The 22,462-nt window shown below is 42.0% G+C and overlaps 1 protein-coding gene across 10 annotated transcripts in view; it reads left to right on the top strand.

The window, feature by feature from the left end:
• Positions 1–22,462, top strand: part of TDRD1 (tudor domain containing 1) — a 56,592-nt gene that overhangs the window by 23,976 nt on the left and 10,154 nt on the right. For 9 of the 10 annotated variants that reach the window (XM_084846150.1, XM_084846159.1, XM_084846151.1 and 6 more), the window contains 9 exons: positions 3,097–3,183; positions 3,820–3,996; positions 4,408–4,515; positions 6,954–7,124; positions 8,629–8,883; positions 9,249–9,371; positions 10,445–10,555; positions 11,111–11,281; positions 17,871–18,125. In XM_084846150.1, the coding sequence (XP_084702276.1) occupies positions 3,097–3,183; positions 3,820–3,996; positions 4,408–4,515; positions 6,954–7,124; positions 8,629–8,883; positions 9,249–9,371; positions 10,445–10,555; positions 11,111–11,281; positions 17,871–18,125 (1,458 nt within the window). The remainder of the gene's footprint in view (positions 1–3,096; positions 3,184–3,819; positions 3,997–4,407; positions 4,516–6,953; positions 7,125–8,628; positions 8,884–9,248; positions 9,372–10,444; positions 10,556–11,110; positions 11,282–17,870; positions 18,126–22,462) is intronic. The other variant, XM_084846158.1, reaches the window with a different exon arrangement.

Here is a 22,462-nt window from a genome sequence, read left to right as displayed (position 1 = left end):
CTCAACCTGTGGCATTGGGCAAGTCTTTCCAGAGCTGTGCAGTTATCACCACAAATCTGACAATAGAAATAGGTGACGCCTTTGACTCAGACCTACCTCCTTTTTGCTTCCTGGCTCGTCCTCCTGTTTTCGGAGATCTTCTGTCTACTCCCGCTACTTCACAGTACTGAAAGGCAGAGGGCTCCAGCCGATCCTGGACCTCTGAGAACTAAACATGTACATTTCACCCTGGAAGTTCTGCATGGTTTCTTTGGCATTTATCCTCTTCTCTCTCAAGGAGATTGGTTCGCTTCTATCAACCTCAAGGATGCATATTTTCATATCACCACAGCAGAGTCGCACCAACACTATCTCCGATTCATCATCACTTCCAACGCCTACCAATTCCAGGTACTGTCTTTTGGCCTAGCCACTGCTGTGAGAGTATTCAGCAAGTGCATGATGGTGGTTCTCACCTTCGCATACCAGTTGTTAAGGTGTACCTGTACATCAACAATTAGCTGTTGGTGGCATCAACACGGAACCATTTTCTTTGGTCAATAGACGTGACTTGCAGTCTCCTTCAGAGTTTGGGACTCTGTCTCAATCTCAAGAAATGACATCTACAACCTGTTCAGACCCTGCAATTTATTGGGCAGAGCATTCCTCCCTTGGGATCGGGAAGTGTTGATCTAATAGCCATCCACTTTGGTGGTCACTGCACCAGGTACTCCAATTCCTCATCTTTTCGAAAAAGGACTCAAACTGTCATCACTCAGAGTTTAGTTATCGGCTGCTTTTCACCCTCCTATTGACAGCATTTCTGTCTTCTCGCATCCAACAGCAAAGAGGTTTCTGAAAGGGATCAAAAACCTGGAATCACCAATTTGCTTCACAGTACTGTGTTGGAGCCTTTCTGTTGTGCTTAAGGCACTTTCATCCAAACCCTTTGAGCCACTGGCAACTACAGGCCTGTGCCTCCTCTCGTGGAAGGTGGTGTTCTTAGTGGCCATCACATCTGCATGACAGGCTAGTGAACTCTGTGCACTCAGAGTAGACCAGCCCTATCTCACCTTTCACTGAGAGAAGGTGGTGCTCAGACCTGATCCTACTTTTCTGCCAAAAAAAAGGTGGTGCTCAGACCTGATCCTACTTTTCTGTCATTTAAATCAGGACATTGTTTTGCCTGTTTTCTTTACTTCCCCGTCTATGCCTCTGGAATTGACCCTGCATGTGCTTGATGTTCGTCATGCCCTGGCCTTTTATAAGTCAAGCATTGAGCAGCTAGGACTTCCACCTTGACTGCTACGGTGGCGAGCATAAAGGCCACCCTCTTTTGACTCAGTGCTTCGCTTTCTGGGTCATCAAGACCATCGAGCTATCATATGAGCTGGCCAGGCTCGAATTGTCCTCCCCAGTCCGAGCTCACTCTACTTGTGCAGTAGCAACGTCGGTCGCAGTCAACAGGGGGATTGCCATCCCTGCACTATGCTGTATTGCAACCTGGTCGACACTGCTAGACACTACAGACTGGATGTTTGGGCTAGAGCCAACTGTACTTTTGGTTGTGCTGCCCTTTTATCTGTATTGTAATAAGACACTGACCCTTGTAAGTTAGTTTGCTACTTGCCCTTATGTGTGATGCAGAAACCATGAAGAAGAAAGACTGGTTGCAGTCTGTAACTGTAGTTCTTCAAGTGGTCATATGTGCATTCATACAACCTACCTGCCATCCCCACTTTGGTGTCATACTCGAGCTTGATGTTGGGTACCAAAGGTATTATTTCTTGGTTCCAAGGCTACAATGTCAGTCTCAAGGAACTGAGGGAATGAGGGGGAGCCCGCTAGGAACATGTGCACTGGGACGGTGGAGGAAGGGTTACCACCAAAACTCCTTGGCTATAGAAGTTTCCCAAACTGAGGCTCCACGTGGGCAAGATGTCTGCTTCCTAAAAGAAGCCTTCTTACCTTGTATAGCTTTCTTCACCATATTTGCTAATTGCACTGGTATCTTCTTGGACTACTTTGTGTACAGCAGATTAGGAAAGATACATTAGACTCCAAGCATCCTGCAGAAATGTAATCTTCTTGACTCCTTTTCCACTTCCTTCATTTTTGGAGATATTTCCTGCTTTGAAATTAAATATGTTATACTTCCTGGGTTACTTTCTACTTGCATATATGTTGATTTTTGTTAGCACTGTGGTAATTGTTGCCATTATGTTTTGCATATCAAAGGTACTAAAGGCTTCACATGGCTGTGGTTTTTCCTGATTCCTATAAGGGAGCTCACAAGAGCCTCCACCATGCATACCCAGCACTTGGAGAGGGAAGCAAGACCACTCCTGGCCCTGCCCAGCATCTATGTGCTTAGTGGAATGTCAGTAGGAACCTATGTACAGCTGTGCACATGTAGGCCCTTTATGTGCTCAATGCACAGATGATGGGCAGGGCTAGGAGTCATCCTGCTTCCCCTACCAGGTGTTGTGTATATGCATGGTGGGAGTCTTGTGGACAGCCTTATGCAGAAGAAGCAGTTGGATCAGTTTCTCACAGACAAGATTTGAGGCAAATTGAACCCAGCTTTTTCACCTCCCATCCCTCTGAAGTTAACTTTAGCTTAAATATCAGACAGAAATCTTAATTTTTACAAGTAGAGCAGTGTTTTTATGAGTGGTTTTTCCCCACCTAAACTTTCTCACAGTTCCCCAAATGCACTGGCAGCAATTTTTCTGGCAAGTGAACACACACAATGCAGCCTACATGTGCCCACCATCTTCATTTCCTAAGAATGTTTCTGAGCCCCATGTGTGGCCCAGAGGCATTCATGGGAAATGAAGATGGCGGTGGCTAGAGCCCTCACTTTGCTTTGACGTGATCCCAGCTGCCAGTAACGTAATCCAAGTGGGAGGGGTAGGGCACGTTAGCAGGTAACAAGAAAGATGGCCTGCCCATGGGCACCGTGCTGCCTATCCCAGGTTAGACTTTTTACCACAGTGGTTTACAGATATGTTTGGTAGATCAGGTGACAGTGAGTGCGGAGGAGTTGGAAATTGTTCCTTAAATAAATTGCATTGCAAGTACCTTTGTCTGGATATTCACACATGTGTGTTTTAGGTAAACATTTACATGAAATACTTATGGAAATGGGACATGGTTGGAATTCAAAAGATATGAATAGCAAGAAAGAAAACTCAGCTACTGGTGAGTCTGTAGTACTTTTTATTAGTTTTGCTTTATTCATCTCCATGTGAAAGCAGGGCACAGCTAACCTTGAGAAAGCCTTAATTGCAGTCTGAGGGAATTGTGAAATAATAAAATGGCTACTTCAACTTTAATGATCTGCTTATTAATAAGCAGATCAAGCGGGCCCCTGTGAGGGTGTCTTCAAAAGGGCCTCTCTTGCTGATCTTAATGAACTTGTTTAATTATGAAGATCAGCAGGAGAGGCTCTTTTGAAGACACCCTTGCTTGCAGAGGCCTGCTTGTCAGGCACACAGGAAAGGGCTTTCTCCTGTGTTGCTCTCAAACTCTGAAACACTCTCCCTTCGGAGCTGGGACTGATCCCATTCTTTCTGCGGTCAGGAAATGGGTCAAGGCGCAGCTTTTTAATTTGGCTTTTTTAAAAGGTTAATTTTTATGTTTTATGTTTTTATTTAATTTGGTTTTTATTTTCTGAACTATCTGTAAACTGCCTTGGCTGGCTTCAGAAAGGTGGTATAGAAGATAGATAGATCTCTGCATTGGCCTAAGGATGATATTGAGCCTTATAGTAAATTACTACTATTTACAACTAGAATCTACAAATCAGATTTTGATAATAGATTCTATTTTTCTTAGGTTCTGTTGTGGAAAAGATTTCCATTCAGGAGAAGAAAAATGAGTGTAAAGAACTAGATCATAGTGGTTGTCTATCTCCAAAGGTTATCTCACTATCTATAGGAGATGCATTTTTGGGTATGGTTGCCCATATACAAACACCAGGAGATTTTTTTTGTCAGCAGATAGGAAATAGCGGTAAGTCCTCGTTCATTTAAGGTGAAATAGAAATATTTCTGCAGGAGTAAAATGTGAACAAATTGCAGAACGCTGAGAGAGGATAAAGGTTTTTGCACAAATCACTATGGGGGTGGTTATCACTGAAAGGCACATCAATCTAGAATAAATATTGCTTCTAGTTTTCACTTTGTGCAAACTATGCATTTTATAGCCTTTGATATACCATATAAACCAACAGAATGAGTAGGCTTTCCTGTGTAACATCGAAGGACTAAAGCTGCTTTCAAATGACAGCTGAACGTCTCAGGAATCTAATGAACATTTGAAAAGCAAAGAACTTCTGCACTTTATATTTCCCACTGTGCTTTTGAGACAATATTTTGGTTTTATTATGTAACATAATTTTCACATAAATACTTACATTGTCAGGCAAACTTTCTGAGCTTCAAGTTTCCCTGCGTGAATACTGTGATAAAATCTCTACTACTACAGATTTCTGTCCAGCAGTAGGAGACATGTGCTGTGCCCAGTTTACAGGTACGGGGAAAGCGAAACTGCCTGGATGCCTTGTTTATTATCGTTACCATTACTTATCATTGTTACTAATAGAGCACCATCAGTGTGCATGGCACTTTTGTAGAGAACAGGTCCTTGCCCTGAAGAGCTTACAGTCTAAAGTTCAACATGGGAAACAAAGGAAGGGGGAGTAGTAAACAAGAGAAAATATACAACTCTTTCAGTTACACATACTAAGTTTAGAGTAGGGCATAAGAACTAGTAATTTATGCAGAAGACTTCATGGAAAAGATGGGAACATAAGATGCTTCCTTATATCAGGTCAGACCATTGGTCTAACTAGCTCAGGATTGTCTTCATTAATTGGCAGCAGCTTCCTAAGATTTTGGCAAGAAGTATTTTCCTGCCTGACCTAGAGATGCCAGGGATTGAACTTGGGACCTTTTGCATGCAAGCCATGTCTACTATTGAGTTTTGGCTTTTCTCTTAATTCAGGGGTGGGGAACTGTTTAGCCCCAGGGATTGCATTCCAACTCAGGCCCCGGTACTGGATGATTCTGAAGTGAGCCCTGCATGGAAAGACTCTGTGCAGAGAGAGGTGGGAGTGATTTCCTGCTTCCCTCTGCACAGAGATTTTTTTCATGCAGAGAGAGGCAAGAGAGATGGCTCTTGCCTGTCTTTGCATGAAGGAGCTGAAAGCGGAGTTAGAGGAGTGATAGTCATAGGTATGGATATATCAGGGATATAAGATCAGAGCAATAATGGGACAGGACTATGGAGGGCTTTGAAGGTAAGGATGAGGAACTTTTGCCAACTCTGGTAATGGACAAGAAACCTGTATAAGGATCTAATGAGGTGTGTGATGTGACGAGAGGTGAAAAAATTTGACAGCAGTGCACTAGGTAGTGGTGATGGTACCAAGATGAGGCAACAAAAGACCAGAGAGAAGAAAGTTGCCTCAGTCAAAGAAAGAGATGACTAGGGTGTGAACTAGAGTTTTGGCTAAAGAGAAAGAAAGGAAAGGCCATATTTTTGCAGCTTTGCAAAGCGTAACATACTGAATATGGGATACAATCAGAGATAGGAGTCAAATCAAGCCAAGACTTCGTGGTTGTTCAACGGGGTGGATGGTAACACTGTCAGTGGACAAGGAGAATGTGTGAGGAGAGGTGGGCTTGAGAGGAAGTTGAGACAGTGAAGTATCCAAATAGGAATTGCAGGCAGTTGGAGATATGGAATTGGATAAAAGGAGTATATTCTGAAGTAGATGCTAGATCAGGATCTTATCAGCATATACTGTATAACCTGGGCGTTGATGAAGTCATCAGGGTACAATGTGTAGAGAGATGAGCAAAGGGCCAACTAGATTCCCCAAATGCACTGTGAAGATCTGTGAAGAATTCTGAGAGAGAAAGAGAAAGCAGACAAAGAGCTTCCCCCTATGAAAACATTAAAAGAACTTGGACATAAAAGGGGATAAGCAGGAGAGAAGCGTGATCAACAGAACTGAAGGCAGCAGAGAGGTAAAGATGAATAATGACTAAATAGAGTTTTGGGGGAGGGAGGCACTTCATGGATATCTTCTCAATATAGACTTGTGTCTGTATAAAGTTAAGTCTTCCAAGACTGAACTAATTAAAGACATCATTGGTGTGCACTGTAGATTTATCATGGAGAATGAGCTTTCAGTTCAGTTTCTGTGTTGATTTACAATGTATGTACCGGCGGCTTCCCACCATCTTTAGCTATATTCAGAGAATTGAGTCTCAGATCTCCAGTGGATTTTATATACTTGCTTTTTATTGGCCAACTGGGATATGTCTTGCAGTTATATTAAATTGCAGCATTTTGCAGCTGATCTTTGGCTTATCAGTTGATTCATCAAAACCTTAATTAGGTGGTTATTGGTACTGCTGAGCTGACATCATCCTAGCATCTCTCTTAGTACAGTTGACCACCCAAGGGCAGTTAATGCACAGCCTACAGAGGCAGTAGAATCCCTGTTGGCCCTGAACTGGGACCCTATGACACTGGGAAGGTCACTGCATATCTGTGCCCATGATGAATTTTTTAAGTAGCGGGTCAGTTTGCAGGATCAAAATAAGCCACCATGGCCTGCTGGGTTATTTGGGGGTTGTTTCCCCCTCCAACAGGCCATGCTGCCCAGGCTTGGGCAACACGACGCCCAAGCAACACGACGATTATGGAAATTGTGTCCTGTACATGCTGTGTTTTAAATAAGCCACCGTGGCTTATTTTGATGGTGTGAACCAGGTCACAGTGCATAAAGTTGTGTAGGGAAGAACCAGACAACTCTATTCTGCTTGACTTGTATTAGATGTGACTTTTACTGCAGTAATGAAAGCCAGTGCTTGCACAATTGCAGTAAAAGTCAAACTGTAAGACTAAGCTGTTAATAAAGATGATGTATATGTGACAAATATATTTTTCTTTTCCAGAAGACAACCAGTGGTACCGTGCATCAGTTTTGTCCTACGTTTCTGAGAAAACTGTTCTAATAGGCTATGTAGACTATGGAAACTTTGAAGTTCTTCAGTTAAGTAAACTTCGACCAATCATTCCAAAATTAGTGGAACTACCAGTGCAAGCTATAAAATGTACCCTAGCAGGTATGAAACTAAGTGAATAAATACGAATTGAGAATAGCAGGTACAGTGATGCTTTTTCCACTTATTGAAGGATTCTGTCCTTGCTTTTCTTTGATGTTTCTCTTTATTTTCTCTTCTCATTCAAGTTTGCGTCAGTTTAAGGTTTATTTATTTATTTATTTATTACATTTGTATCCTGCCTTCTTTTTTTCTTGCAAGGAACCCAAGGCAGCTTATATGGTTCTCCTCTCCATTTTATCCTCACAACAACCCTGTGGGGTAGATTAGGCTGAGAGTCAGTGACCGGCCCAGTGAGCGTCATGGCCAAGTGGAGACTAGATCCCAGATCTCCTGCGTCTTAGTCCAACACACTAACCACTACACCACACTGGCTGTCACACTAGCTTGCATATATATTGTAGCTGCATCAGTAAGTGTAGCCTCACTCCGGGAAACCCATTTTCTCTTGGATCCGGTCAGTAGGAATGTAGGTAACCAAGGTAGAAGGAATATCTTAGTACAGGCTATCCTGCTGGCTATCCCAGCTATTAAACCAATAGATGCTATAGCCAGTAGGATATCAAGATGGGAATAGGAACTGTGCCACAGAATCCTGTGCCAGCTGCAACTTTCAGACTTAAATACCAACCCAGCCTGAGCACAAGGATGAAGCAGGCTGTGCTGGATAGATTTGAAGTCACTTTAAGGGATAGAAGATACTGAGCCTGCAACTGCAAGCACCACTATGCCCAGGATTGCAAAATCCATGTTTTCAGGTGGATGCTCATGTGTAGGAGTCCCATGTGTCCTAAACTCTGGTTAGCTTACTATCTCATTTAAAATTGAGTATGTACAGTTTCATCTCCTATTGGCTCGGAAAGAGAAGAGGCAGCAGTGCATCATGGCAGTTGCCCAGGCCAGCTGCCTGCTCACTCATTCACTTGTCCACATTTTGGTAAGTGAGTGGACCATGCAACAGTGGGGTTCACCAGTCCAGATGTAGAGCAGGGAAGATGAGCTTGGGAGAGACTGTGATTAAAATTATTGCTGCTTTACCATGAACTAAGTCTGGATAGGCTGCAGTCCTAAAGTGCAATCCACCTGCCTTGGAGTAAGGAATGTCACTGACCTAATCATGCTAGTGATGGTGCAGACCTGTATGCACTCTGAGCATACTGACCTGGAACCTCCTGCAAGCTTGGAGCATAGCAGTAGGAAGGGCAAAACATGGGGTGGGGTGGGGGGATTGGTATTTCACTAAAGGTTGCAAACTGTCTTGGGTCAGCACTGCTTAGACAGATGAAGCAGTTTTTGACATTTTAAAAAGATGTTTATTATTTTGTATGTGTGCGTATGTGAGATATATGACAGGATGGTGGGAATCCAAATATCTCAAAAGATAATGGGAACTTTAAAATGTTGGAAAGTTGCTATATTGCTGTTTATAAGGTATCTACAGCTGTGGAAAAACGAGATCTAGCTTTTAAAAGGGTGAAGAATAAAAAATCATCTGTTTTGTTTTAAGGTGTGAAGCCAGTATCTGGAACCTGGTCCACAAAAGCAACTTCTGTCATGAAGCAGCTGATGCAAAATAAAGTGGTCACCATAAAAGTAATGGATAAGAAGGAGAAGACTTTTGTAGTCAAAATTACAGATGAATCAGTGATTCCAGCACAAAATGTGTCTAAATACCTTTTAGAATCAGGTTTTGCAACGGAAGAAGCCTCCACTGTCTTGACAATGCTTGAAACAAGCATGGGAACACCGCAAAAAGTGAGTGGTAAGTGCTTGAGAAGCTGGCTTCATACTATTTCCTTAGTGTGTTTTTTACAGTAAGTCAGTGAAGACTGAGGTTTAGGGACAGGGCTAAGCCATCCTTTTTGCTTGAATACACGTTACTAGTATTACTATAGAAACATCAAATTTTACATAGTTCATGTCTTCATTACACTGAACCTAGAATACTAGCACAACTTCTAACCAAATCTTCCTTTGAAAGTTAGTTTAGAGGCTGCAACTGCTAAACAAAAAACAATAGAGTAATATATTTGTTGGGACTACTCAGTCTATTAATATAACACCAGAATGATCATTGAACAAACAAAACTGTAGTGGTTATTCAGACTTCCTTGTTTTTTCCTACAGGTCAAAAGCAAGACAGAATTGATTGGTCCTGCATCACGTTAACCCCTAAACAGGTGGTAAATGTCATGGTGTGTGTGCTGCACAACCCCAGCGAGTTCTATTGCCAGTTGTTAAACAGTGACGGTACATCCTTTTTTCCCCCCTCTCTGAGTATTCTATTTCTTATACATTAGTATTGCATTTCAGCAATTTACAGATCCATTGCAGCCCGAGCCCCTGGACTTGGCCTGTCGCTTTCATGCCTACTGAGTTGCTCAGGCAAACATGAGTGGGAAACCTGACTCTTGCCCAATTGCTTGTGTTTCACTCACCCAGCAGTTTATGCAAGCAATTGGCTTTCTCTTACATTCTGTTTAGAGGTAGAAAAGATTGAGAGAGTGTTCTTTTAGCATACTTATTTATGTCTTTGTATTTTTTTCTTAAAATGGTAAATACAAGAAAATTTGTTCAGTCGTTCAGTCGTGTCCGACTCTTCGTGACCCCATGGACCATAGCACGCCAGGCCTTCCTGTCTGCGCTCTCTCCCGGAGCGTGCTCAAGTTCATATTCATTGCATTGGTGATGCTATCTAGCCATCGCATCCTCTGCCGTCCCCTTCTCCTTTTGCCTTCAGTCTTTCCCAGCATCAGGGTCTCTTCCAGAGAGTTTTCTCTTTGCATTAGGTGGCCAAAATATTTCAGCTTCAGCTTCAGTATCTGTCCTTCCAATGAGCACTCAGGGTTGATTTCCTTTAGGATGGACTGATTTGACCTCCTTGCAGTCCAGGGGACTCGTAAGAGTCTTCTCCAGCACCACAGTTCGAAAGCATCAATTCTTCGGCGCTCAGCCTTCCTTATAGTCCTGCTCTCACAGCCATACATTACTACTGGGAACAAGAAAATAGGGGAATGCAAATAGAATGAAAATTTTAGCTGCCTACTGACTTGTTACTTTCTAGTTGTATGTTGAACCTATTTTCAAAATCAGTACTGTAACTGTTAACTTCCTCAAACCTCATGTCATAAGGCTATGTAGTAATAGCGGTGCTCCTTGACAGAATTTCCCCATAATAGCTGTTTAGGAAGTGTGAGATTTTAACTGTTTTAAGCCACAGATTGGATGGAAGACCACTATATTACTCTGATTAACTTTTGATGACTACTTTACTACCTCCAAGGAGTGATTGACAGTACAGTACTTCAATCTTACTTTTGCAGACTTGAATGCTCTAAAAGAACTCAATATATCTTTAGCAGAATTCTGCCAGACAACAGGTCCTAGCGTTTCCAAAGTAAAAAAAGGGGAGCTGTGCTGTGCTTATTTCTCTGGTAAGTAAACTTGCTTCCTCTTGCTTATTATCTTCTATATTGCAGTGATGTGTTGTAGAAAATTCAACAGCCTAGTAATCTATTAAATTTGTCATACTAAACCAATGAGAGATGTTTGAGGTGCCTGTGTGAAGTCTTGAGTATTCGTAAGGTTAGGATTTCATACATCATTTTCATCTTAACTGCAAATTTTTAATTCCAGTGTACAGCTGAATGTGCCTAATTTAGATTAATCAAATAAAACAACAGTAAAATAGTACTACAGAATTTCCTTGCATGAGCAGAAGGTTGATCTTCATGTGGAACGTGTTGGGTTTTTTTTTCTTTCATTTCTCTGGATAGGCTATTAGTACCTTTGCATTACAACAGAGCAACTTCAGTGTCTAGCTGAAAGTGGCATTGCTGTGAAATAGAAGGAAAGTATGAATCTGCATTAATATTTCTGTACACTGAAATAAGACATGAAGAAAAAGATTGAATTACCATTTCTGAAGAGAAAGTAAATTTGTATACTTCCTGGATAACACAAGTTTTTTGTGCTCTTCTTTATTTTAGGTGATGGTAGATGGTATCGTGCCTTGGTAAAAGATGCCACTTCATTTGGAGCCTTTAAAGTTCAGTTTGTGGATTATGGAAACTGTCAAGAGGTTACTCTGGATAAGGTTAGACAGATTTCATCTACGTTTACGAAACTCCCGTTTCAGGCAGTCAGATGTTGGCTATCAGGTAACAAGTTCTCTTACTTCAGTAGTAAGAAAATATCTTGATCTGCAAGTAAAATAGGAAGTTGCACTGTAAATAAATAATTTTTAACTGAGCTTGAAAGTGAACATGGTTTAGGGGTGTAGCAACTTGCACTAAGAGTTAACTGATCCTCAAACCCCCCTGTTTCATATTTCTGAACTGGAGTTCCAAAATCTCAATTCGTTATGTACTTTTTCTATACAAGGCTGTTAATCTGCTGTATCTACTTAGGGTTTCATCGCAGAACTGAGATCCTAGCACTACACAAAGAGCATTTCCTTTCCTGCTTTTGCACTACATAAGAGAGCCAGTATGGTGTAGTGGTTCGAGTGTTGGACTGGGAGCTGGGAGACCCGGGTTCTAGTCCCCGCTCACTTGGCCATGGAAGCTTACTGGGTGACTTTGGGCCAGTCACAGACTCTCAGGCCAACCTCCTTCACAGGGTGGTTGTTATGAGGATAAAATGGAGAGGAGGAGGATTACTTATGTACACCGCTTTGGGTTACTTGGAGGAAAAAACGGCGGGATATACAGTACTGTGCAAAAGTCTTAGGCCACCACCAGCTTTGTTGTTTCAGCAGAGTTTTAATGACCATCCATAATTATTTTTTGGTCTCTATTAAGATACAAACAGAAAATACAGGAAATAGGTACAGGCAAAAGTCAGTATTTAGTGTGACCTTCCTTGGCTCTAAGCACATCTTGAACTCTTTTGGGGAGACTGGCCTGAAGTTTCCTGAAGTAATCTTCTGGTATATTATACCAGTCTCTTTTCAGCACTTCCCAGAGTTCTTCTTTAGATGTAGGTTGTCTTTTATTTCTTTCTCTGTCCAGGTGATCCCATACTGCCTCTATAATATTCAGGTCTGGACTCTGTGGAGGCCAGTCCATGACTGTCAGTGTTTTATCAGCTGTTTTCCTCGCTAAATACTTCACTGCATCAGCAGTGTGCTGGGGACCATCATCATATAAATGAAACCATTCCCAATCAGGCACTTTCCAGAAGGAATGGCATGATGAATTAAAACCTGTCTGTACTTTTCAGCATTCATGATCCCATCAATACGGACAAGATTGCCAACACCACTGGCAGAAATGCAGCCCCAAACCAGGACAGACCCTCCACCATGTTTTACTGAAGGCCGTGAGCACTCATTCGTCCTTTTCTCTCCAACTCTTCTTCTCACATAATGTCGACGATTGGACCCCAAAATTTCAAACTTGGATTCATCACTCCATAATACTCTTTTCCACTGATCCTCATTCCAGTCTTTGTAAGATATGCTTTAGCATATCTTAGCCTTTTCACCCTGTTCCCCTTCTGCAAAAGTGGTTCCTTGGCTGCTACCCTTCCATACAGACCGTTCCTGGCCAGGCGCCTGCTGTTACTCTAGTGTAAGGGGAGGTCACACTAAATACTTGCCACTTTAGCCTATGGAAGCTATTTTTTCTGATTTTCTTTCTATTGTTGAATACTGCATCCAAATTTCCTGTATTTTCTGGTTGTATTCTAATGAAGAGAATGAGAAATAATTATATATGGTCATTATACCATTGTTAAAATAACAAATCTAACGGTGGCCTAAGACTTTTGCACAGTACTGTACATGAAATAAGTAAATACATAACCTCTAGATGGCACTGTGGTATAGCAGAATAGCACAAATACAGAAGTGGAAATAGCATTTTCTTTCATTTTCTTTAAATAATAGTGCATTTTCCCCGCTCTTTAAAAAAAAAAAAAATCACCAAAAGTTCTGTTTAAAAACAGAAGCAAAACTGAAAGGTCACATTTACGGGTTATTTAAATGACAACAACTGTGAATAGGAAACAACGAGCACACAGTAAATGCCTCAAGTAGAAAAGCTCTTAGAGAATAGGAGTTGGAAAACATAAAGCCATTCCAAAATGCTGTAGTAGTGTAAGATAAGTATGGCAGAATCCATTAGTCATTCATTGTTGTTGTTGTTGTTCAGTTGTTAAGTCGTGTCTGACTCTTCGTGACCCCATGGACCATAGCACGCCAGGCCTTCCTGTCCTCCACTCTCTCCCGGAGTGTGCTCAAGTTCATATTCATTGCATCAGTGATGCTATCTAGCCATCTCATCCTCTGCCATCCCCTTCTCCTTTTGCCTTCAATCTTTCCCAGCATCAGGGTCTTTTCCAGGGAGTTTTCTCTTCGCATTTGGTGGCCAAAATATTTGAGCTTCAGTATCTGTCCTTCCAATGAGCAGTCAGGGTTTGATTTCCTTTAGGATGGACTGATTTGACCTCCTTGCAGTCCAGGGGACTCGTAAGAGTCTTCTCCAGCACCACAGTTCGAAAGCATCAATTCTTCAGCTCTCAGCCTTCCTTATAGTCCAGCTCTCACAGCCATACATTACTACTTGGAAAACCATAGCTTTGATTGGACGGACCTTTGTCGGCAAGGTGATGTCTCTGCTTCTTACTATGCTGTCTAGGTGTGCCATAGCTTTCCTCCCAAGGAGCAAGCGTCTTTTAATTTCATGGCTACAGTCACCGTCTGCGGTGATCTTGGAGCCCAAGAAAGTAAAATCTGTCACTGCTTCCATTTCTTCCCCTTCTATATGCCAGGAAGTGATGGGGCCAGATGCCATGATCTTCGTTTTTTTAATGTTGAGTTTCAAACCAGCTTTTGCACTCTCCACTTTCACCCTCAACAAAAGGCTCTTTAGATCCTCTTCGCTTTCTGCCATTAAGGTGGTATTGTCTGTGTACCTGAGGTTGTTGATAATTCTCCCGGCAATCTTAATTCCGACCTATGATTCATCCAACCTGGCGTTTCTCATGATGTACTCTGTATATAAATTAAATAAGCAGGGCGACAATATACAGCCTTGTTGTACTCCTTTCCCAATTTTGAACCAATCGTTTGTTCCATGTCCGGTTCTTACTGTTGCTTCTTGACCCTTGAACAGGTTTCTCAGGAGACAGGTAATGTGGTCTGGTACTCCCATCTCTTTCAGAATTTGCCACAGTTTGTTGTGATCCACACAATCAAAGGCTTTAGCGTAGTCAGTGAAGCAGAAATAGACATTTTTCTGGACTTCTCTTGCTTTCTCCATGATCCAGCGAATGTTGGCGGTTTGGTCTCTAGTTCCTCTGCCTCTTCGAAACCCAGCTTGTACTTCCGGTAGTTCTCGGTTCACATGCTGCTGAAGCCTAGCTTGTAGGATTTTGAGCATCACCTTGCTGGCATGTGAAATGAGTGCAATTGTGCGGTAGTTTGAACACTTTGGCGTTGCCCTTCTTTGGAATTGGAATGTAAACTGACCTTTTCCAGTCTTGTGGCCACTGTTGAGTGTTCCAAATGCGTTGGCATATTTAGTGCAGCACTTTAACAGCATCATCTTTTAGGATTTTAAATAGCTCAGGAATACTGTCATCTCCACTAGCTTTGTTGTTAGTAATGCTTCCTAAGGCCCACTTGACTTCACTCTCGAGGATGTCCGGCTCAAGTTCAGTGACCGCACTATCATGGCTATCAGGGACATTCAGATCTTTCCTGTATAGTTCTTCTGTGTATTCTTTCCACCTCTTCTTAATCTCATCTGCTTCTGTTAGGACCCTGCCTTCTTTGTCCTTTATCATGCCTGTCTTTGCACAAAACGTTCCCTTGAGATCTCTGATTTTCTTGAAAAGATCTCTAGTCTTTCCCATTCTATTGTTTTCCTCATTTTCTTTGCATTGTTCATTTAAGAAGACCTTCTTGTCTCTCCTTGCTATTCTCTGGAACTCTGCATTCAGTTGGATAGATCTTCCCCTTTCTCCCTTGCTTTTCGCTTCCCTTCTTTCCTCAGCTACTTGTAAAGCCTCATCAGACAGCCACTTGGCATTCTTGCGTTTCTTTTTCTTTGGGATGGATTTCGTTGCTGCCTCCTGAACAATGTTATGGACCTCCATCCATAGTTCCTCAGGCACTCTGTCTATCAGATCTAATCCCTGAAATCTATTCCTCACCTCCACTGTGTATTCATAAGGGATATGATTTAGGTTATACCTGAATGGTGTAGTGGTTTTCCCGACGTTCTTCAATTTAAGCCAAAATTTTGCAAGAAGCAGCTCATGATCTGAGCCACAGTGAGCTCCAGGTCTTGTTTTTATTGACTGTATAGAGCTTCTCCATCTTTGGCTGCAAAGTACATAATCAATCTGTTTTCGATATTGACCATCTGGTGATGTCCATGTGTAGAGTCGCCTCTTGTGCTGTTGGAGAAGAGTGTTTGCTATGATCAGCATGTTCTCTTGGCAAAACTCTATTAGCCTTTGTCCTGCTTCATTTTGTACACCAAGGCCATGCTTGCCTGTTATCCCGGTGATTTCTTGAGTTCCTACTTTAGCATTCCAATCTCCTATGATGAAGAGGACATCTTTTTTTGGTGTTAGTTCTAGAAGGTGTTGTAGGTCTTCATAGAACCGATCAACCTCAGCTTCTTCGGCCTCAGTGGTTGGGGCATAGACTTGAATTACTGTGATGTTGAATGGTTTGCCTTGGAGATCATTCTGTCATTTTTGAGATTGTACCCCAGTACTTCTTTTCCCACCCTTTTGTTGACTATGAGTGCTGCTCCATTTCTTCTAAGGGATTCTTGCCCATAGTAGTAGCTATAATGGTCACCTGAATTAAATTCGCCCATGCCTGTCCATTTTAGTTCGCTGATTCCCAAGATGTCGATGTTCAATCTTGCCATCTCATGTTTGACCACCCCCAGCTTACCTTGATTCACTGATCTTACCTTCCAGATTCCTAAACAATATTGTTCTTTACAGCATCAGACTTTATTTTCACCACCAGACACATCCACAGCTGAATGTCCTTTCGGCTTTGGCTCAGCCGCTTCACTCTTTCTGGCGCTACTTGGAAATTCCCTATGCTCTTCCCCAGTAGTACATTGGACACCTTCCGACCTGAGAGGCTCATCTTCCGGCGTCATATCTTTTAGCCTTGTGGTACATTCCATGGGGTTTTCTTGGCAAGAATACTGGAGTGGGTTGCCATTTCCTTCTCCAGTGGACCACGTTTTGTCAGAACTCTCCGCCATGACCTGTCCGTCTTGGGTGGCCCTGCACGGCATAGCTTATGGCTTCACTGAGTTATGCAAGCCCCTTCACCTCATCAAGGCAGTGATCATTCATAGCCTGGGATAAATACTGAAGCTCTCTTTATTCTTGTCTGTGAATTGTCTTAAATGTCTTAAATTGTCTTAAATCATATCTGAAAAAGACCAACCAAGGTAAATTGTGGTTCCTGTGGTAAAGGTCTGTACAAAAACATTCCCTGCTCCCTTCAAATCAGAGCATGCTCTTCGTATGACTTCTGCACCTTTTAATCTAGCCTTCCTTTTTGGTCTCCCTGGCCTGAAAAGTTTCCCTGGTTTGGCTCAGTGATTTCCAGATTTCTGCCCAGTTGTGTCCTTTTGCATTTTGTCAATCCAGTACAGTTGCAACACAAAAGACTGTGGTATGATTATAGGTTTAATGATAAAAATACAGTGTGTTGGCCTTCTGGCCTGATACAAAATTACATTATTCTCTCCATGTACCGGAAAAAATTGACATATGGAAGCTTTAATATATAAAGAACTTTTAAGTTTTAGCCAAGCAGAATCTGATATCCTGTCATCAGTGAGATCCAATGTGGTGAAGTGATTGGAGAGTTGGACTCGGATGTAAAACTGGGTTCAAAACTTTACTTGGTTATGAATTCTACCAAGTGACCTGCCATGTTCCAATCATACTATTGTATCTCATAGGTTTTCTTTGAGTCTAAATTATGTAGTGCAAAGTAACATAGCAAATGCCAGAGCAGAGAGTGAAATACTTAAGTTTTGCCCAGTAGAGTCAAGAATGAAAAGATGCTTGTTCCTGACGGTTTTGTTTCCACCTTTTACCTTCTATGGCAGTTCCAGTCTTTCAACAACTCACTCTCCCTCCTCCATTCTTGATCACCTGTGCCCCCTCCATAAATCTTCACCATTTTCAGGGCACAGCTTTGCTTGAACTAAGCAGGTGATCCTGTAATCCAGCTTTCCCCAACCTGGTGCCCTCCAAATGATTTGGGCTACAATTCCCACAATTGCTGACCATTGGCCATGCCAGTTCATTACATCTGGAGGGCACCAGGTTGGGGAATGTTGCTAGAGTCTCACCTATCAGTGGCCTTGAGAGGGTTTGAATGGTACATTTGTTGCTGTGGGATGAGATGTGTTGTGGCTCCTAAAGCATCTTTATCACTGTGTTCAGGAGATAAAGCTTTGGGTACACATATGTATACAAGAGCTGTATACAGTTCTGAGGCCAGCTCGTAAGTCCTGCAAAGCCAATCATGGCCTGGAAATTTAGGTAACTGCTTCAGTTGTGATACCAGATTCTTACGAATTTTGTAATGCTTTGAGAAGTGCAGTCCTACTGATATTTATTAGAAGTAAGTCCCACTAAACTCAGTGGGACTTACTCCGTAGTAAGTGTGTGGATAATCGTACCCTTAGTGACCTCAAGCACATTGTCTGAAGTGTAACTGAAGGCTGCTTAAATGCTTTTGCCCCTCAGGTGTAAGGCCCATAAATAAGGAATGGACTCCAGAAGCTACAGCAACACTTCAGATGTACACAACTGGAAAGAAGCTTCAGGCCAAAGTTGTTTCTTTAACTGCAAATGGCGCTGAAGTAGAGCTTATTGATAATTCCACTAGCAGTCCCAAAATGATCAGTGAAATTTTAATTAATGAACATTTGGCTTTAAAAAAGGAAATGCACTCAGATCATGTTATGCCACCTGGTGAATTGACAACCAGTTACTTCCAAGGTAATTAATATTGCAAATTTTTTGAATGGTATGAGAATGCACATAAGGATTGTCTATTCTTTTAAGGTTTGGATACAATTGCTGTGGTACTGAATGTGTTATCCAGCAAATGTCATATTATTGGGTCGCTAGGCATGTTTGGGCATTTTATTGGCATGCATTGGTAAGGGAGCGATCCTGTGGCCACTAGTCAGCGGCTAGACGGCCATAGGGTATCTGGTTTTCTGGGTCCCAACCTCTGGGCCCGTGCTCTGAGGTCAGTTCCCAGAGAACCGACCTTTTGCCCTGCCTCGCGGGCAGTGTGGAACAGCTCTGTGCTCCGAAGAGGAGCGCAGAGCAACCAAAGTGGGGTGTTCTGGGGCAGGGAAGGCAGAAATGCTGGGACAACACATCCTATGTGTTGTCCCGGCAGCCTCCTCCCCCGCTCCACCTTCCCATAGCTAGACAGCTGAAATCAGCTGTCTAGCCTCAAATGCAGGGCAGGAGAAGTACAGAGGGGACAATCCCCTCGGTGCTTCTCCTGCCCTGCATTGGATAGGCGGCCTCCAACTTCAGATGCAGCTGCCTATCCCCATAGGATTGCACCCTAAATGTTATGTTGATGGAAATAAGAATGAAACTTGGTGGTTCTTGGTAGTTAAAGCTGAAGGAACCAGAGTAATAATGTACTTCAATAACAATACAGATCTCGAAATAGAAAGTAAACATCACAAATTCCAGTATCCTTGAATAATTGTCCCCGTCACAGGAAACCATGTAAGAAGTCTGTTTCATTTATTTGTATATCGGCCAAACAACAAGAAAGTAACAAAATTGATGTTTTAATTAAAAACATTAAAAATATTTCTGTAATCTGTGTGTAATCTACTTTTAGAATATTACATGCCCTGATCCCTCACAGTAGTTTAGCACCCAAGAAAAGTTATATGTGAGTCTTAAACTTATATTTTAAAGTTCAGAGAATCAAGTTGTTTCCTCTTGCTTGTTTTGGAATTACATAGAATAAGCATACAGAATTTTGGCCAAAGTAATGGCAAACAGGCAGCTTTTATAAAACATTTCAATATTGGAAAGGTGAGTAAGTGATCTTTTATAAACTAACTAGCATGAATCCAGCTTTACATGGATTGAATAGCCCTTAATTTGATAAGCAAAATGTTCAAACAGATTTATGCAGCTGTCAGAGTTGGTCACATTTTGCCCTCCCCATCTAAGTGAAGCCATGCACACTGCCATGGTGCCCCCTATAGCTCCCTAAGGGTGGAATATGTCCACTCTGTTTCCCTGAAGGGGTTGCCCTACCAGAAGGGAGGAGAAAGCTGTATAACTCTCAAACTACTCCCTGGCTTCAAACTGTATCTACAGCTATGGGCTGCTTGGAGAAACCTGCTGCCTAGTGACTGAAGATGGTAATGCAGGCTTCAAACAGACACATTAAAATAAACTAAGGCGTTTTACAAACAAAATAATCCCAAGGTGCACAGTATGCATGCCAAGGTACACATAGTATACATGCCAAGTTTCAGTTGTCTAGGTTTCATGGTCATGGCATTATGGTACTGACAGACACATATTCTCTTTTATTATGGAGATAGACTATAATAATCTGATGAAAATCTTTTCTTACAGTTTTAGTTTATCACTGTTTATACCACATGTATAATGTATAACTTCAAAACAACACCACAAAACAGTCTGTATTGTGTCTCTTCAAAGGTTAAATGTATCATCTGGTAATGTAAGGCACTAAATTTCCTGTGGCTATTATTGTGGCTTTTTTTGTTATTTCTGTATGTAACAAGGACCAAATCTAGAGGTACTGATAAATGCAAAATCATTCTAGGTGTCCACTTCAGTTATTCATCACAATATGACACCTTTATTTGGCTTCTATAAGCTAAATTGCTGTTGAAAACCAGAGTAACACACAAGAAGGTACTTCACTTATACATCCTTGAACATGCCTTTAGTGGTACTATTCGAAAAACCTTCTGGAGCATAACTTTCATCCATAAATTCAAGTTGTAACCAGTAATTCATAGTCCAAATTGTAGCACTTGCAGCAGTCGAAAGTACACAATTGCTTGATGATGAGGTAAGCACATTATCTAGTACACCTATTAGTGCCTTCATATTTATTCTGTATCTGCTCTGATACTTGCAGATTATATGTCTACATACACACACTTATTTTTAGTTCTATAGCAATGTTGTGCCTGAGTCTTAGCCTTTTGTTTTAAAGTGGCCAGGAGCAAGTTCTTGCCTCTTGCCAAAATTGGAATGGAGGGAAATAGAACTTATAATTAACATAGAAATTTAGATTTTGTAACTTGCCTTCCAGTTGAAGAAAGTCCTCTGACAATTAGCACACCTTTTTTCTTGCCCATGTACCTTTCACATGTGTTGAGATAGTGGATCTGAATATAATAGCTTTTCATTTTCCCGGAATTCATTTTAAAATGTGCACATCGATGATTCCTTGCAAGATTTATTTTATGGGACATTAGGATCAGGGAGTCCAACCAGTGAAAAATTGGAATGAGTTTGGGTTGAGTAATATTTCCTATCCAGATTAGTTCCAGTTAAAACAAGAACTTAAAAAAAATGCACTAACCTGTTCCAGCATTTCAAATTAGACATAAATGTTTTTATACATTTTCATGCTTATCAATGTTGAATTCTTAATACTTGTAATATAACGATTATGAAAGTAAACCCTTTTCACCCAGTCCAGAATGCTGTGACCGGAGTGTTGACAAGAGCCAGTTACAGGGAGCACATGACTCCCTTGTTACAACAGCTTCACTGGGTACTAGTCTTTTTCCAGGCACAATTCAAAGTTCTGATTATGACTTATAAAGCCCTATAAGACTTGAGACCAGGCTCCCAGAAAGACCACATTCTCTCATACAAGTCTGTGCAGGTTTTAAGATCTTTGGTGGCGGCCCTTCTCTCAGCTTCACTGGGTACTAGTCTTTTTCCAGGCACAATTCAAAGTTCTGATTATGACTTATAAAGCCCTATAAGACTTGAGACCAGGCTCCCAGAAAGACCACATTCTCTCATACAAGTCTGTGCAGGTTTTAAGATCTTTGGTGGCGGCCCTTCTCTCAGCTTCACTGCCATTAGGGACATGTCATTAAAGGCATGTTTCACTGCCATGAAAGGCAAGAGGGCCTTCTCAGTGGCCACTCCTAGGCTCTGGAACTCCCTTCTGAGGGAGGCTAGGTTGGCCCCACTCTCTGTTTTCTTACCACTGGCAGGCAAATATGTTTTTATACAGGCAGGCTTTTGGCATATAAACTAGCCTGTTGTTGAAGGGTGCTGTTCATTCCTTTTATTGTTGTGGCATTTAAATGCCTTGAGTGGCTTGGGGGGGGGGGGTAGGATATAAAATAAATAACACATCTTACTGTAACTTGAGAAAATACTTTAAAAAATGAAACATGGACTTGTGATTTTGAAGTTCCACTCTTTATGACAGTCTTTATGCCCTCTGAAAAGGTGCTCTTACACTCTAGTGACCTTTAGGTGCTGTTCACACAATATGCTAACTCATACTCGCATGATACGCCAACCAACAATAGTTTGTTTTCCCAAACCATTGTTTGTTAGTGTGTTGTCTGAACCCAGACTGTGCTTCTCAGGGTGGGTTGTTTTTCCCAAACAACCCACCGTGAGAACCCACAGTCTGCAGAAGGGGTTGTTTTACCCACGATGGGTTGGCATATCATCTGCCAACTCATCATGGGTAAAGGACAATGGGAAGAGAGCCGCTCAGGAAGAGTGACAGAAACCCCTGCCACTCTTGCCCAAGCTGCTGCCCATGCTTCCCCTTGCCTGTGACAGCCCTTCCAGTGATGCCTAAACAGCACTATGGAGGGCTGTTATGGGCACCCCCACTGTTCCCCCCCCTTCCTGCCTTGGATCACACTCTTCATTGCAGTCAGGGCTGGGAAAATTTAAAAAGCCAAAAATCGGGGGGCAGGGGGCCAAATCCAAGAACTGACCCATGGATGGTGTTGCCCCAACAGTTGTTGGGGGGGCTGGATTCCCCCCCCCAATTTTCTTCACGGGGCAATTGGATTTTATTTATTTATATTTATTTATTTATTTCATTTCTATACCGCCCAATAGCCGAAGCTCTCTGGGTGGTTCACAAAAATAAAATCCAAGCAACACACAATAAAACAATTTAAAATATACAGAACATTAAAACCACAATATAACAATACAACCACAAAATCTCCCTCCCGAAAATCAGATGCGGGGGATCCCATTTGCTGCCGCGGGTCCTTGGGGCAACAGGACCCGTGGTGGGGGGTTGGGTTCCCCCA

This window comes from Heloderma suspectum, chromosome 3 (assembly GCF_057233095.1).
Source record: "Heloderma suspectum isolate Gila_16-S chromosome 3, 16-S_ref, whole genome shotgun sequence".
NCBI classification, from domain to species: domain Eukaryota; kingdom Metazoa; phylum Chordata; class Lepidosauria; order Squamata; family Helodermatidae; genus Heloderma; species Heloderma suspectum.
This window is presented reverse-complemented; position numbering and strand designations above follow the sequence as displayed.